The 14,732-nt window shown below is 49.1% G+C and overlaps 1 protein-coding gene across 2 annotated transcripts in view; it reads left to right on the top strand.

The window, feature by feature from the left end:
- LRRK1 (leucine rich repeat kinase 1) overlaps positions 1–14,732 on the top strand; it is a 129,461-nt gene that overhangs the window by 99,904 nt on the left and 14,825 nt on the right. For both annotated transcript variants that reach the window (XM_047766850.1, XM_047766851.1), the window contains 6 exons: positions 760–931; positions 3,550–3,713; positions 4,960–5,099; positions 7,411–7,660; positions 9,364–9,530; positions 13,123–13,320. In XM_047766850.1, coding sequence (XP_047622806.1) covers positions 760–931; positions 3,550–3,713; positions 4,960–5,099; positions 7,411–7,660; positions 9,364–9,530; positions 13,123–13,320 — 1,091 coding nt within the window. The remainder of the gene's footprint in view (positions 1–759; positions 932–3,549; positions 3,714–4,959; positions 5,100–7,410; positions 7,661–9,363; positions 9,531–13,122; positions 13,321–14,732) is intronic.

Consider the following 14,732-nt stretch of genomic DNA (forward strand, 5'->3'; position numbering starts at 1 on the left):
AGGCACGTTATTGGACCTAAACTGATGTATTTTAAGCTTAGGAAAGCTGAAGGCAAAACCTTTAAGAAAAAGGCACACCCAAAGGCTCTGCCCACGGCCGCCTTAGCTCCAGGGCACACAGAAGATACTGGTTTTCAGGGAATTCTTGTGGGACACCCAGCGCCCTGTTTCAGCAGTTTTCAAGTGATCACAGTCCTGAATGGCTCACTGACACTGTGACTTAGCACCCTTATGATGAGTAAGAGTTCGCTCACAAAATGTGGTTCTTTCCACAAACAGCCTCCTTTTAACTTTTCAAGCAATTTTGTTGCTCCACTGGCCAAGGACAATAAAGAGCTTCTAAGACCAAAAGATGTTCTGTGACCCCAATATCTACATTGTCCTTAGAAATGTGCAGCTGCGTTTGTTTTTCCTTCACCACCCAGAGTTAATGTTAAGCGATTCCCCATTCTCAACCCAGTTTACAGAGAATCCACTGCCACTGGCTTTGTCTGTGTTTACGACCACGGATGTTTTCACATCTTCCCTTACAGGTGTTCTAGTCTCTATCTCAAAGCCCTCGGGAAACAGATCCGCTGTGCCGAGCATTTATTCTCAGCATATAAATTACCCTTTCTTTCTAAAAATAAGATGGCAAAGGCCCTGGGAGGAAGGCACCGGGCGGGCAGTCCGTGCCACTTCAGCAGAGCCTGCCCCAGGCCAGGCCGTGTTCCCCCGGGTCAGGCCCCAGGCTCACCAGCTCCCTTGGACGTGTTTCAGCTATCTCCTGCCACATCTCCTTCCATCCAAACCCGGTCTGGACACCCACGGCATGCGGCACCCCACGGCCAACACCATTCAGAGGGTGTTTAAGATGAGCTTCGTTCCTGTTGGCTTCTGGCAAAGGTTTATAGCACGGATGCTGATCAGCCTGGCCGAGATGGACCTCCAGGTAGTTGCATTTTCTGCAGAGGGCAATTTTTGCATGCTGCTGCACCCTGGTTGGAGGGAAGGAGGCGGGGGATGCCCCTTGCTTGAGGGGCCTGATGGAAGACCCTTTTCCCTTAGCAAAGCTACTGACTTAGGGCCTGGAGGCAAACACAGCATGGGTGCCTTCTCTCCTTTAGGCCCTCAAACCGTTCTGTGAATGCCAGCTCAGCACCCAACTGGTTTGGACAGACCACTCCCTTAAGAGTATGAGTTCCGATCTAACCCACTCAGCACCCCAGTGGATGTCAGAACACAGACAGCTAGGCCCCACTCAGGTTCTGGCCCAGGGGCTGTGGACAGGGACCCAAGAGCCTGCCATGGTGATGCTGCTGGTCAGGGACCACACCTGAAGAACCATGGCTTCAGAACTGCAGCTTGGCCATTCAGGCTGTGACTAGACTCCCTTGGTGAGTTCCAGAAAGACACAGACCAGACCCCAGACCCAGACCACTAAGTTGGAATCTGGGAGCAGCACCCACGCATCTATTTTTTAAAGGCTCCCCAGGTGATTCCACTGTCCAGTCAAGCTTGGGAACCACTGACATTGAACTTGAACTTGAACTGGGGAGCAAGGAGTTCTTTTGTAGGTTCACCAGGCCATCAGTCCACATTCATTTCATTCAAGATAATCATATGGAGGAGTTCCCATCATGGCTCAGTTGTTAACTAATACGACTAGGAACCATGAGGTTGCAGGTTCAATCCCTGGCCTTGCTCAGTGGGTTAAGGATCCCGCGTTGCCATGAGCTGTGGTATAGGTCGAAGACGTGGCTTGGATCCCTCGTTGCTGTGGGCTGGCACAGGCTGGCAGCTACAGCTCCGATTTGACTCATAGCCTGGGAACCTCCATATGCTGTGGGAGCGGCCCTAGAGAAGGCAAAAAGACCAAAAAAAAAAAAAGGTAATCATATGGAAGTAGTAATTGTCCAGAGTGGTGGTTCTCAAAGTGGAGTTCCTGGACCAGCAGAATCAGCTTCACCTGGGAACTTGCTAGAAGTGCAGATTCTCTTGGGCCTGCCTCAGATCCATTTTATCAGAAACTCCAGGGTGGATCCCAGGGCCTTCCAGAGGATTCTGACCCACTTTACAGTGAGAGCCCCTGACATAAGCCAGGACCGTTGATAACTGACATGAAACTCAGCATGAGTTTGCTTTTGCCACATTCTTATCAAAAGGGCCCTTATGGAATTAAACTTCTTGGTTATTAAATAAAGATATTCTTTGATCGTCCCATTTTATTGAAAGGTTCAAAAATAAATGCAAGAGCCTGAAAATCGTAACTCTTCACGGCTTCTGGGAGCCGGAGGTGGACTTGTTAGTAACACAGGAGGACGCATTGCCAGATGGAAGGGGTGGGCGCAAGGGCAGGTTCTTCCAGTGTTCCCGGTCACTCTGCCCTCCCTTTGAACTCTTCCTCCACCACATTCCAAGTGGGAGATCACCGAGCACCAGCTTCGTGTGAGGCCTGAGTCCTCAAGTGGGTTCAGTGGCTGGCGGGGGCCAGGACCCTTCCAGGCTGCATCCCTCACTCGGAATTAGACAAGAAGTCCTGTTGAAATTCAGATGAGGAAAAGGAATTGATTCTCAGAAGTAATCAAAGGCAGGCAGATTCAAACACTGATAAGACACCACTTTTCAAATTAGCAAAGAGCTAATAGCCAGCCCCAGAATCCAGAAAGTTCGCACAACCTGCTCAGTGGATAAACAGCCTCATCACCTTGAAAGTGATTCCTCACTAGGAATCCAGAGCCTGAAGACGTTCAACCCTTTTGATCCAATAATCCTATTGCTGTAAATCTGAACTAAGGAAATCATTTGAAAACAGAGAAAGCTCTGTGCTCTTTCATGTTCATCTGGTTTATCTGAAGGAGCAAAAGATTGGAATCAACCTAAAAGTCCAAGGAAGAGAATGATTCAGCAAATTACTATACTTAACTTTATTAATAAAATATTGAGCTTTAGAATGGAGTTTTTAATGGAGTAGGAAAAGCAAAATTTTTTAAAGTATGCACAGAAATCTAGAAATACAAAATTTCAAAACATGGCCCTAGCTGTTTTATAAATTCCCTGGAAATTCCCTGGTGGTACAGCAGGTTCAGGATCCACCGTTGTCACTGCTGTGGCTCTGGTTACTGCTGTGGCACAGGTTCAATCCCTGGTCTGGGAACTTCCACATGCTGCAGGTGTGGCCAAAAAAAAAAAAAAAGAGGGGGAAAAAAAACTGGAATAAAATTTACCAAACTTTTCGTGGTCTCTCTATGTATTAAACTGATATTTTCTCTCTTTTATTTTTCTGTACTTTCCACACTTTCTGTGGTAACTTTTTGCTTGTAACATTAGAGAGGGAAAAGATTTGAAAAAGAAGAGCCTATTTGCAATCCTTTGGGGGGAAATGTGTTCCCAGAGTATCCTGGAGACCCCTTTGGATAATGCAGCGTTTCATTTGGGAGCAGGAGGAGGGGTGGGAAGACAGATGGGGGTCATTTATCACGACGGGGCCAGGCCGGCCTCTTCAGAGCTCTGCCCAGGGCCAGCGAGGAGCCTGGAATACTTAAGCAGGATCTTTTCTCTGTCTTTCAGCTTTTTGAAAACAAGAAGAATACTAAAAGCAGGCACAGGAAAGTCACCATTTACAGTTTTACAGGAAACCAGAGAAATCGCTGCAGCACATTCAGAGTGAAAAGAAATCAGACCATCTATTGGCAGGAAGGGCTCCTGGTCACTTTTGACGGGGGCTACCTCAGGTAGGAGCATTTGGGAACCCACCTGACTGAGTTGGGTCGCTAGGATGCAGTGGAAATGGCCCTCGGGGCAGCCCCCACGAGGAGACTGTCCATTTGGTGTCCAGAGTTCCGTTCCTAAGTGCTGCTCATTGTGGAACTTGCTAGAATAGGAAACCTTTCTGCAAATGTCTCAGAGTTTCACCATCTCTTCACCCCTCCTCCTCTCCCCTTGCAGAATTGGAAAGGCAGGCGAGAGTGTGGTGACCACAGCCCAGGACTAGAGGGGAGTGGGTGACCACTGAGCTCAGGGGTGAGAGCATCCAGCATACCCCTGGTCACTTAGGTGAGACCGGCAGGGGCCATGCAGCTTCCCAGCCCCAGCTTCTTGTCCGAAGACAGTGGCACTGGTTCCCTAGCCTGTATCCAACCATACCTACCTTAGCTCCCTTTTCCTCTTTTTTTCATGAGATAGACATGAAGTCAGCTCAGCAGGTTAGTAATTTTTGTTTGTTTGTATGTTTATTTATTTGTTTAGGTACGCATTTGAGGCATGTGGAAGTTCCCAGGCTAGGGATCGAATGGGAGCTACAGCTGCTGGCCTATGCCACAGCAACTCGGGATACGAGCTACATCTGCGACTACACCACAGCTCATGCCAATGCCAGATCCTTAACCCAGTGAGTGAGGCCAGGGATCAAATCCACATCCTCATGGTTACTAGTTGGATTCGTTTCCACTGGGCCACCCACAGTGGGAACTCCCTAGTAAGTGATTTATAGTCAGGTTTAGTACACACATGGAATTATTTCATACTTATCAGAAATTTTTCAAGAATCTTCTCCAGCTCTGTGAAAAGAGAGGGAAAAGGGGGAAAGTAAGTCTTTCGAAGGCCTGATTTGGGCCACTCTTGGTGCCTGCAGCTTTCACGGAGATGTTCGCATTTAAAGCTCATGGTCCCCACTTGGCAAATGAGAATCCTGTGGTTCGGAAAGGGAAAAGCCTTCCCCAGATTCACACCCAAAGGTCATAGCCCAGCCTGAGTATCCCTTACTGCAAAGTCCTCATTCTGTTCACTTCACTGTTGGGGGTGGGGAGCAGTGGCGGGGGACAGGTAGGACCACGTACACAAGTATAGAAATGCAGGAGCCCCCCGACAGTCCTGCCTGGGCCCCTGGGGTTGCATCCTCACCTTGTGGGCAAGGAGGTTATCCCAGGGCCTTTCACAACCCATCACCAACTACGGATACCTTTTTGTTCTGGGTTGCAGTGTGGAGTCCTCGGACGTGAACTGGAAGAAGAAAAAAAGTGGGGGAATAAAAATCATCTGCCAGTCGGAAATGAGGGACTTCTCAGCAATGGCTTTTATCACAGACCATGTCAACTCCTTGATTGATCAGTGGTTTCCCGGTAAGAAAACATTCTTTTTATTATTATTATATTATTTTTTATTTTTATGGCTGCACCTGCAGCATATGTAAGTTTGCAGGCTAGGGGTCAAATCAGAGCTGCAGCTGCCAGCCTGCACCACAGCTACAGCCACACAGGATCCAAGCTGCATCTGCAACCTATATTGCAGCTTGCAGCGACACTGGATCCTTAACCCACGGAATGAGGCCAAGAATTGAACCCACATCCTCATGGATACTATGTTGGGCTCTTAACTTGCTGAGCCACAATGGGAACTCACTCCAGAAAACATTGTTGAACCAGGTCTTGGCTCATGTTATTAATTCTTCTTCTTTTTTTTTTTTTTTTTTTTTTTTTGCTTTTTAGGGCCATACTCACAGCATATAGAGGTTCCCAGGCTAGGGGTCGAATTGGAGTTACAGCTGCCAGCCTGCATCACAGCCATAGCAACTTGGGATCTGAGCCACATCTGCGACCTACACCACAGCTCACAGCAATGCAAGATCCTTAACCCACTGAGCAATGCCAGGGATTGAACCTGCATCCTCATGGATGCTAGTCAGAATCATTTTCACTGAGCCATGACAGGAACTCCCTGTTATTAAAATTCTTTATAAATCAGTGTGGGGCTCCTTACTGGGAAAACAGAAATTTCACTAGGATTCAGCCCAGGGAGCCCAGCAGGGTCCTAACAGCCCTCGGGCGGAGTCCAGAGCCCTGGGAGAGCCCGGCTTGGCATGCGTGCAGGTGCCATGGGGAAGATCCTGGGCAGGAGGTGACTCCTAGCTTCCCACAGCATATAGGAAGAAAGATGCCCCTGGGTACCATTCGTGGTCTGGGAAGACCTGGATGTGAGCTTCATGCAGTCTTGTTTATACAGGGAGGACCAGGCTTCTTAAATGGGTGGTGGGGAGGCTGCAGCTGGAGAGTCATCCCCTATGCAAGGGTGGGAGGGAAGGCTCCACACCTGCCAAGGCCTCCCTTCTCCTTCCCTGCCCACCACAGACCCCCAAATCCCAGCGGCAATCAGCCACACATGTGGCCCTTTCCAGTCGCTTTGATCAGCATTAACAGTCCACCCAAAGAAAATACTTTTTGAAGTGAAGCTGTTGAGGGGCCTCTGTTTGTTTTGCTACTGGAGTGGAGGCTGACTCACTGTGGGGCATCCTTGCAGCTTCTTCCCCATGAGCCCTCACGCCGGAAGGCTGGAGGCCGAAAGAGCAGAGAGTGGGTTTGGGATGGGAGCCCTGCTTCTAGCCTGCTATCCAGTCCTCTGGCCTCCCGAGCTGGCTTCCTCACCTGCAAGCCACCCCCGCATCCCAGGAGAGCATCAAAGAAAGTGCTTAAGAAACAGTAGCTGGGCGTGCTCCAGATCTTGCTCAGACACAGGGTCTGGGACCCCCCGGGGGGTCAGTGGGAAGGATGACCTACAAGGAAAAAAACAGAAAGGGGCCTAAGAGAAGGCAATTTAGTGTGTGGGCTTTGGCAGTCGGGGGGTGCTTGGCCATCCACTTGAAACCTCTGGGCCCTTTGTAGCTCCCCACCAACCAGTGGTCCCCACAGCAGGTGGGGACCGGCTGAGGGCCTGAGACAGGGATGCCCAGGCACAGCAGCACCAGCCAGCTGGAAGGCTGCACTACACACATGTGCCCAGAAAGTTCTAGGAGCCCACCCTGCACAAAACAGAGTGTCAGTTTATCCTGCAGGCATCTCCATGGGGGCCCTCTTAGAGGGTGTTTCTTTGCACCTCCTTTCAGAGGCATGGAGAAAAGCTGTGCCTCCTGCCCAGGGTGTTTCTTTGCACCTCCTTTCAGAGGCATGGAGAAAAGCTGTGCCTCCTGCCCAGGAGAACCCATGAAAAATAACTAGATTGTGTCTATTATAATTTGTACTCATTTCTCCTCCTGCATTGCTCTTGGAGAAAGGATCATATGTTTCTGATTTTAAGAACAGCTCCTTACTGTTCGTGGTCCGGTCATTGGAGTGTGGTCAGATCCAATTTGCTGTCCTGTTGGGATAGGATGCTGTGTAGGAGGGATCCCCAAATTCTCAGCCCCTCCTTGGCCAGCTCAGGGTGCAGACAACCCCTCTGCGGCCCCTCTTGGCAAGTGTCTTTCAGGATCAAGGCTGGCACCCTCCAAAAAGGAACTGGAGTGTGGCAGTCACATTTCAGCCACTCCTGGGCGTCCAGGCCAAGGCAGACAGCCTCCCCTCCAGTGAAAGGCCCACCCACCTGCAATACAGCTGCTGCTCAGGGACCCACCTGCAGCCGACTTCGTGTGAGCTGACCTCCTACCCTGTCCCCATTTAGCTCTGACAGCCACAGAGAGCGATGGGACCCCCCTGATGGAGCAGTACGTGCCCTGCCCGGTGTGTGAGACCTCCTGGGCCCGGCACGCCGACCCAAGTGAGAGATCGGAGGACGTACAGTACTTCGACATGGAGGACTGCGTGCTGACGGCCATTGAGCGGGACTTCATCTCGTGCCCCAGGCACCCCTACATCCCTGTGCCTCTCCAGGAGCTGGTGCCCGAGCTGTTCATGACCGATTTCCCAGCCAGGTATGCCACAGTGCCAATGACGCTTGGGATCCAGGGCTTCCCATCCAAGCCCAGGGAGCAGGGGGCAACTTTTTAGGTTCAGGCTTCCTGAAGGAAACCAGGCTGTTGGCTCCCCATTCATTTGGAGGTCACAGCTGGCCCAGCTGAGTAGAGCACGTGGAGAACCCACAGGCTCCCTCCCTGCATTAGCTAGCGCTGTGTTCCACTGAGCTGACCCTCCTCTGGTTCCTACTTTGCTGCCGGATCAATGAACAGAAGACAAACGCTCCTTAGTATCCAAGAAGGGGACGCACCCAGACCTACTGCTTCCTTTTCTTTTCTTGGCAAACACAGGCTCCTGATTACTGCCTTGTGACTGAGCATGTAGGTCCCTAAATCTGTTCTACCTATACTTGTAATCTAAGATAATAATGAACAATAATCTACCTATAATCTAAGATAATAACTGGGGAGAGAATGCTGGAGAAAAGAGGAAACGTATTGTGGTCCCATCTCACAGGAAGTAGTCACAAAATCCAGGGTAAAGGATGGAATCTTCTGTAGTCATGGAAACCAGAAGCCACGATTTGGTCTCCTTGGAGACAGTTTGACACTGGTGATTAGCCATGTTTTTGGAGTTGTGAAGTCCTGTTGTTTTCTTATTCAAAGGATTGCTATTATTTGGTTTCTTTAAAGAACATTAAACTTGTTGGGGGGGGGTTAAGAATATTTGTGTCATCATTTTTCCAAATTACTGCCAAGAAAGTGGAAGTGGAGTACTCTGAGATATTGCAGGACTGGGGTTCCAAAGCACGCTGCTGGATGACTCTGTTAAATTTAGAAATCACTTCCTATGTTGGAAAAATTTCCCCCATAGTTCTTTTCAATATGCCCAGTTATCCCTTTGGCTGAAATGACAATTAAATAACACTCTTCTGCAAAATGACTTCCCTTTGTTCCTAGGTCTTTAACATGAAGGTTGTCACTTCTCAGAGACCACCTGCAGAGTTGTGTATACATAGGAGTTGTTTAACAGTCGGGTGCCCAATTAGGCAGCCCCAAATTTTAGAATTTTCATTTATTTGCTGAACCTAGTTATATTTTATGCCCCCCACAACCTGGGCTATGCTATGGTGTATAGTGTGTGGAATCTGGAAAGCCACACTGGGGGTGGTTTGGATCTAATTGCAGGCTAGCATGGTTCTTAAACTCAGGCATTTGGTGGAGAGTTGAAAAGTCCAACAACCTGAACAGGATTTGAAATCCAGCAGAGACTCTCTGGAAACTTTGGCTGTGGCCAGTCATGGTCCCAAAGCATCACCCTCCCCCACTGGGAGTTCAGGCAGGTGGGGGCAGAGGCAATCCAGCATCCATGAAGGCTTGTCCTGTGTCCCCAAGTTCACAAGAATCCTAATGGTGGTTTTGAGTGAGCACTCAGAGGACAGCCCACACCTCTGAGGCCATTGCTCTGATGAGCCTGCTTTATAGAGGAAGAGACCAAGGCTCGTCCAAGCAACGTGACCTGCCAAGGGCTGGGATTTATCCCAGATCTGTCTGACCCTACAAGTGCCTTTGACCCCTGACTCTCCACAATGGGAATGAATGGCCAAGCACATCCTTGTACCCGTCCAGCCCAGGACCGACCTGTCACCTCAGCAGGCCTCTCCGGGGGCAGAGAGCAGTTTGAGAGATCTTTTCTGACCCCCACCCTGTGTTTCTGACAGGCTCTTCCTAGAGAACAGCAAGCTGGAGCACAGCGAGGATGAGAGCGCCATCCTGGGGCAAGGTGGGAGCGGCACCGTCATCTACCGGGCCAGGTACCAAGGCCAGCCTGTGGCGGTGAAGCGATTCCAGATCAAGAAGTTCAAGAACTTTGCTAATGCCCCTGCAGGTAAACGGGGCCCTGCATCATGTTCCCTAGGTCCAAACGCACCACCTTGAGGATGCCTGAGGCCACACTGGCTGGGACGGAGGGTGGGCGCCATCTGTATATCTTCTTGGGAGAAATGTCTATTCAGGTCTTTTGTCAAGGCACAGAAAACTCACAATCATAGAAAAATATGTATATGTTAAAAAAAAAAACAGATCAGAAGTTTCCTGGTGGCATAGTGGTTAAAGATTGGGTATTGTCATCACTGCTATGGCCAAGGATGAGGCCAAGCAGGGAAGGCCTGGAAATGGCTTTTGGAGATTATTCACGTCTGGGTGAGAGCCGCATGAGGCGTCCTTACAATTTCCATCTGCTCTGCATCTGTGGTGGGCACACAGTCAGACCTCAGGTGGACCCCTCACCCTGGGGGACCCCCCCGCAACCACTATAGGAAGGATGGTGGGTGCTCCAGATGAATGGATTAGAAGCCAGTGTAGGTAGCTTTGCCCCCACCCCTCCCCTCAAAGGAGTGCACACCCTCTAGTCTTGGCATGCTGAGGTCCACACATCAGGTGCTCAAAGAGGTTGAGCCACTTGTCACCACTCAATACTCAGCCAGTGCAAGGGCTGGGAGGCCTCCTCCCTTCCAGCTGGCTAGATACCACATCTCTCACTGCCCCCTGCTTAGCACAGCTATCTTTATGATCACAAAAGGAGTTCATGCTGCGTGGGCATGTAGATAATTCTTTGCTTAATAAAAAGAAATGAGGGAGTTCTGTGCACTACAGGATCGGCAGGGTCTCTGAGACACCATAATGCAGGTTCAATCCCTGGCCTGGCCCAATGGGTTAAAGGATCTGGCATTGCCGCAGCTTCGTTGTAGGTTGCAGTTGTGGCTCAGATCTGACCCCTGGCCCAACAGCTCCATACACTGTGGGACAGCCAAAAAAAATAAAAAGAAATGAGAAAATGATTAACCTTGCCATCAATAAATGCAGTTGATCTGATGGATACTAGCTTTCAAGGCACAGAAGACTTATTTTTTTAATGATTTTTATTTTTTTCCATTGTATCTGGTTTAGTGTTCTGTCAGTTTTCTACTATACAGAATGGTGACCCAGTTACACATACATGTATACATTATTTTTTCTCACATTATCATGCCCCATCATAAGTGACTATATTTATAATTCCCAGTGCTATACAGAAGATCTCATTGCTTATCCATTCCAAAGGCAATAGTTTGCATCTATTAACCCCAAATTCCCAGTCTGTCCCACTCCCTCCCCCTCCCCCTTGGCAACCACAAGTCTGTTCTCCATGTCCATGATTTTCTTTTCTGTGGAAAGATTCATTTGTGCCATATGTTAGATTCCAGATATGTGATATCATATGGTATTTGTCTTTATCTTTCTGACTTACTTCATTTAATATGAGAGTGTCTAATTCCATCCAAGTTGCTGTAGATGGCATTATTTTGTTCTTTTTTGTGGCTGAGTAGTATTCCATTGTGCATATATACCACATCTTCTTCACCCATTCATCTATCTGTGGACATTTAGGTTGTTTCCATGTCTTGGCTATTGTGAATAGTGCTACAATGAACATACAGGTGCATGTGTCTTTTTCAAGGAAAGTTTTGTCTGGATATATGCCCAAGAGTGGGATTGCTGGGTCATATGGTAGTTCTATATTTAGTTTTCTGATGTACCTCCATACTGTTTTCCATAGTTGTTGTCCCAATTTACGTTCCCACCAACAGTGTAGGAGGGTTCCCTTTTCTCCACACTTTCTCCAGCGTTTGTTATTTGTGGACGTATTAATGATGGCCATTCTGACTTGTATGAGGTGGTACCTCATAGTAGTTTTGATTTGCACTTCTCCGTTAATCAGTTATAAGCATTTTTTCATGTGCTTGTTGGCCATCTGTATATCTTCTTGGGAGAAATGTCTATTCAGGTCTTTTGTCAAGGCACAGAAAACTCACAATCATAGAAAAATATGTATATGTTAAAAAAAAAAAAAACAGATCAGGAGTTTCCTGGTGGCGTAGTGGTTAAAGATTGGGTATTGTCGTCACTGCTATGGCTGGGTTCAATCCTTGGCCTGGGAATTCCTGCTTGACTCAGGGGCAGCCAAAAAAATAAATTATTTAAAAGATTAAAAATTAAGAAACAGATAAGAAAGGAAGAGATAAAATTGTAATTATGTGAAGAGAATATAAATCTAAGAAACCTTATTGACAAACATCAGAGCCAATAAGCGTTTGGTAAAGTTCCTAAATGTGAACTCAACGTCAAATTCAGCAGCAATGCCCCATTAGCAAATGCATTCCACGACAGCAATTAAACCACAAGGTACTGAGGAATAATTAATATGTATCATTCAGTTCTCATCTAAATTCCAGCAGGGTGTGCATGTGTGTGTGAAATCTCACCGATTCTAACATACATATAAAATGACAAAAAAAAAAAAAAAACCCAAGAACAGCCAAGAAAATACCACAGTGGAAGACAAAGGAGAGAGGCTGGTCCAGCAAATGTCCTGACTCATGAATCTACAGGCTTAAGGCATTTTTCTCCAGGCACAGTGTCTCTTGGAGGCTGACACGGGTCAGAGATGACGTTGAAATTCAGCAGAACCACTGACTACTCCCTAAACTGGGGCAGAGTCAAAAATTCATTCTTAATGGGTTAAAGACCCACAGCAAAAAACCAAAGCTTTTACACTTAAAAAACAAATTTGCCTGGCCCACACATAGATCTGGCACAATTGATGCATTTTAATTGCCAAGATTTTCTTCCTTCCTGCTGTTTAAACTTCCAAGTCCAATGATCCCTGATTTTAAAATCCGAACATAGGGGAAGGATAGATCAGGACACAAGAGGATGAGCAAGACTGGGGGACAGTGCTCCATGTCCTCAGGGCTGGCCACAGCCTGCTGGGTGACATCCTGCCCCTCTAGCTGGTGGGAGAGGCCCTCAGAGGGGACTCTGGCAAGCACCTTCCATGGGGGATGCGTTTCAAGGCCATTGGGAAAAGGTTGAGCACAGCCCGCTACTGGCTGCTGATATTTCTTCTCTGGCCCAAGATGACGTTGTTACAAGCCCATGGCTGCCCCATGATTTTCCCTCTGGTTGACGAGAGGGTGGTGGTCCTTTCTGCCTTCTGTGGTCCTGGCTTCTGGCAGGGAGTAAGGTGAGCAGCAGTGGCCAAGCCTTGCACCCCAGCGAATGAGCTGTGGGGGCCTGGTTACATGCCAGGCTCAGGGGTGCAGAATTAGAATAAGATCCAACTGAGGCCCCCAGGCAGCAGGGTGGAGCGAGGGCTGGGGGAGGGGTGGCGAGGGCGGAGACACGTGGTCCTCCCTGGAGTGTGAACAAGTGCAGCCCCTGAGGAGGAAGGGGGTTACAACCAGCCGGACACCTCAGGAATGCCACCATTTGGGGCCAGATTTGGGGTCATGATAGCTGAGTGACTTAGAATGCACAACCTGGCCAAACCCGGCTCACGAGCCCCGGGAGGGCAGCTCTGAGTGTGGCAGGCCCCCTCCCCCCAGCCCCAGTCACCCTGGATGGGCTGCCCCGGTGCTGATGCTGTGCTCTCCCCACAGACACCATGCTGAGGCACCTGCGGGCCACGGACGCCATGAGGAACTTCTCAGAGTTCCGGCAGGAGGCCAGCACCCTGCATGCCCTGCAGCACCCCTGCATCGTGGCCCTCATTGGCATCAGCATCCACCCACTCTGCTTCGCCCTGGAGCTCGCCCCGCTGGGCAGCCTCAATACCGTGCTGTCTGAGAAGGCAAAAGGTAACCACCACACCCAGAATCTTCCACAGGGACTGCCTGGGGCTCAGCCTGATCCAGCCCGTGCCAGGCCTAAGAGCACCACCCCCCACGGTGCTGGGAAGCCCATGTCCCAAGGAGCCCTCAGGGGCCAGGCGCACCTGCCCACAGCCCACATGCGACGGCCTGTGGGGAGAAAGGAGCTTTGCCAGGTCTGAACACTGGGGGTGGTGTTGGCCTGACTGGAGGAGTCGGATAGAACCATATTCCAAGTCTGGGTTCTTTGCCATCACCCAGGAACTTGTCCATTTACTCATCCGTCAAAGGAAGGTGGTAATAGACCTGCTGAGAAAACAGTCAAAAGCATCAAGAGAGGCAGCCCAGGGGGTTCCTGTCGTGGTTCAATGGTTAAGGAATCCGACTAGGAACCATGAGGTTGCGGATTCGATCCCTGGCCTTGTTCAGTGGGTTGAGGATCTGGTGTTGCCATGAGCTGTGGTGTAGGTCGCAGATGTGGCTTGGATCCCGTGTTGCTATGGCTCTGGTGTAGGCCGGCAGCTGTAGCTCTGATTGGACCCCTAGCCTGGGAACCTCCATATGCCTTGGGAGCAGCTCCAGAAAAGGCAAAAAGACAAAAAAAAAAGAGAGAGAGAGGCAGCCCAGGGGGGCCTATAAGGCCACCACCACATAAACCTCCCCTTTGGCCCTAATGCACATACAACTCCACCATTGTTAAAGGGACCCTATATATATATATATATATTGCTTTTTAGGGCCACATCTGTGACAGGCTAAGGACCAAATCGGAGCTACAGCTGCCGGCCTACACCACAGCCACAGCAATGCGGGATCCAAGCCGCATCTGTGACCTACACCACAGCTAACGACAATACCAGAACCTTAACCCACTGAATGACTCCAGGAATCAAACCCAAATCCTCATGGATAATAGTTGGGATCATAACCTGCTGAGCCACAACAGGAATTCCGTATCTTATATTATTGTTTAACCAAATTTTAAAATAATTACCCTATTGCATTTCCCGATGTAGCGCAACAGGATCAGTGGCATCTTGGGAGCATTGGGAAGCAGCTTCAATCCCCCGCCCTGCACAGCCGGTTAAGGTTCCAGCATTGCCACAGCTGTGGCTTAGGTTGCAGTTGCAGCTCAGATCTGATCCTTAGCCAGGGAACTCCATGTGCTGCAGGGAGGCCAAAAAAGAAAAAAAAAAATTTACCCTTAGATATAGGTAACTAAATTCCAAGGACCTGACAGAGGGAAAGAGGTAGCTGTCTTTAACTCAGGAAGAAAAAATTCACTGAACAGCCATCATTTCTCCCTCCAGGGAAGAGAATTTTTTTTCTTTTTAATGAAGTTCTTACACCTGCAACTCACCCCTTGACGGTATCTCAATCTTGGCCTGAGTTACACCTGC

This window comes from Phacochoerus africanus, chromosome 2, assembly GCF_016906955.1.
Source record: "Phacochoerus africanus isolate WHEZ1 chromosome 2, ROS_Pafr_v1, whole genome shotgun sequence".
Lineage (NCBI taxonomy): Eukaryota > Metazoa > Chordata > Mammalia > Artiodactyla > Suidae > Phacochoerus > Phacochoerus africanus.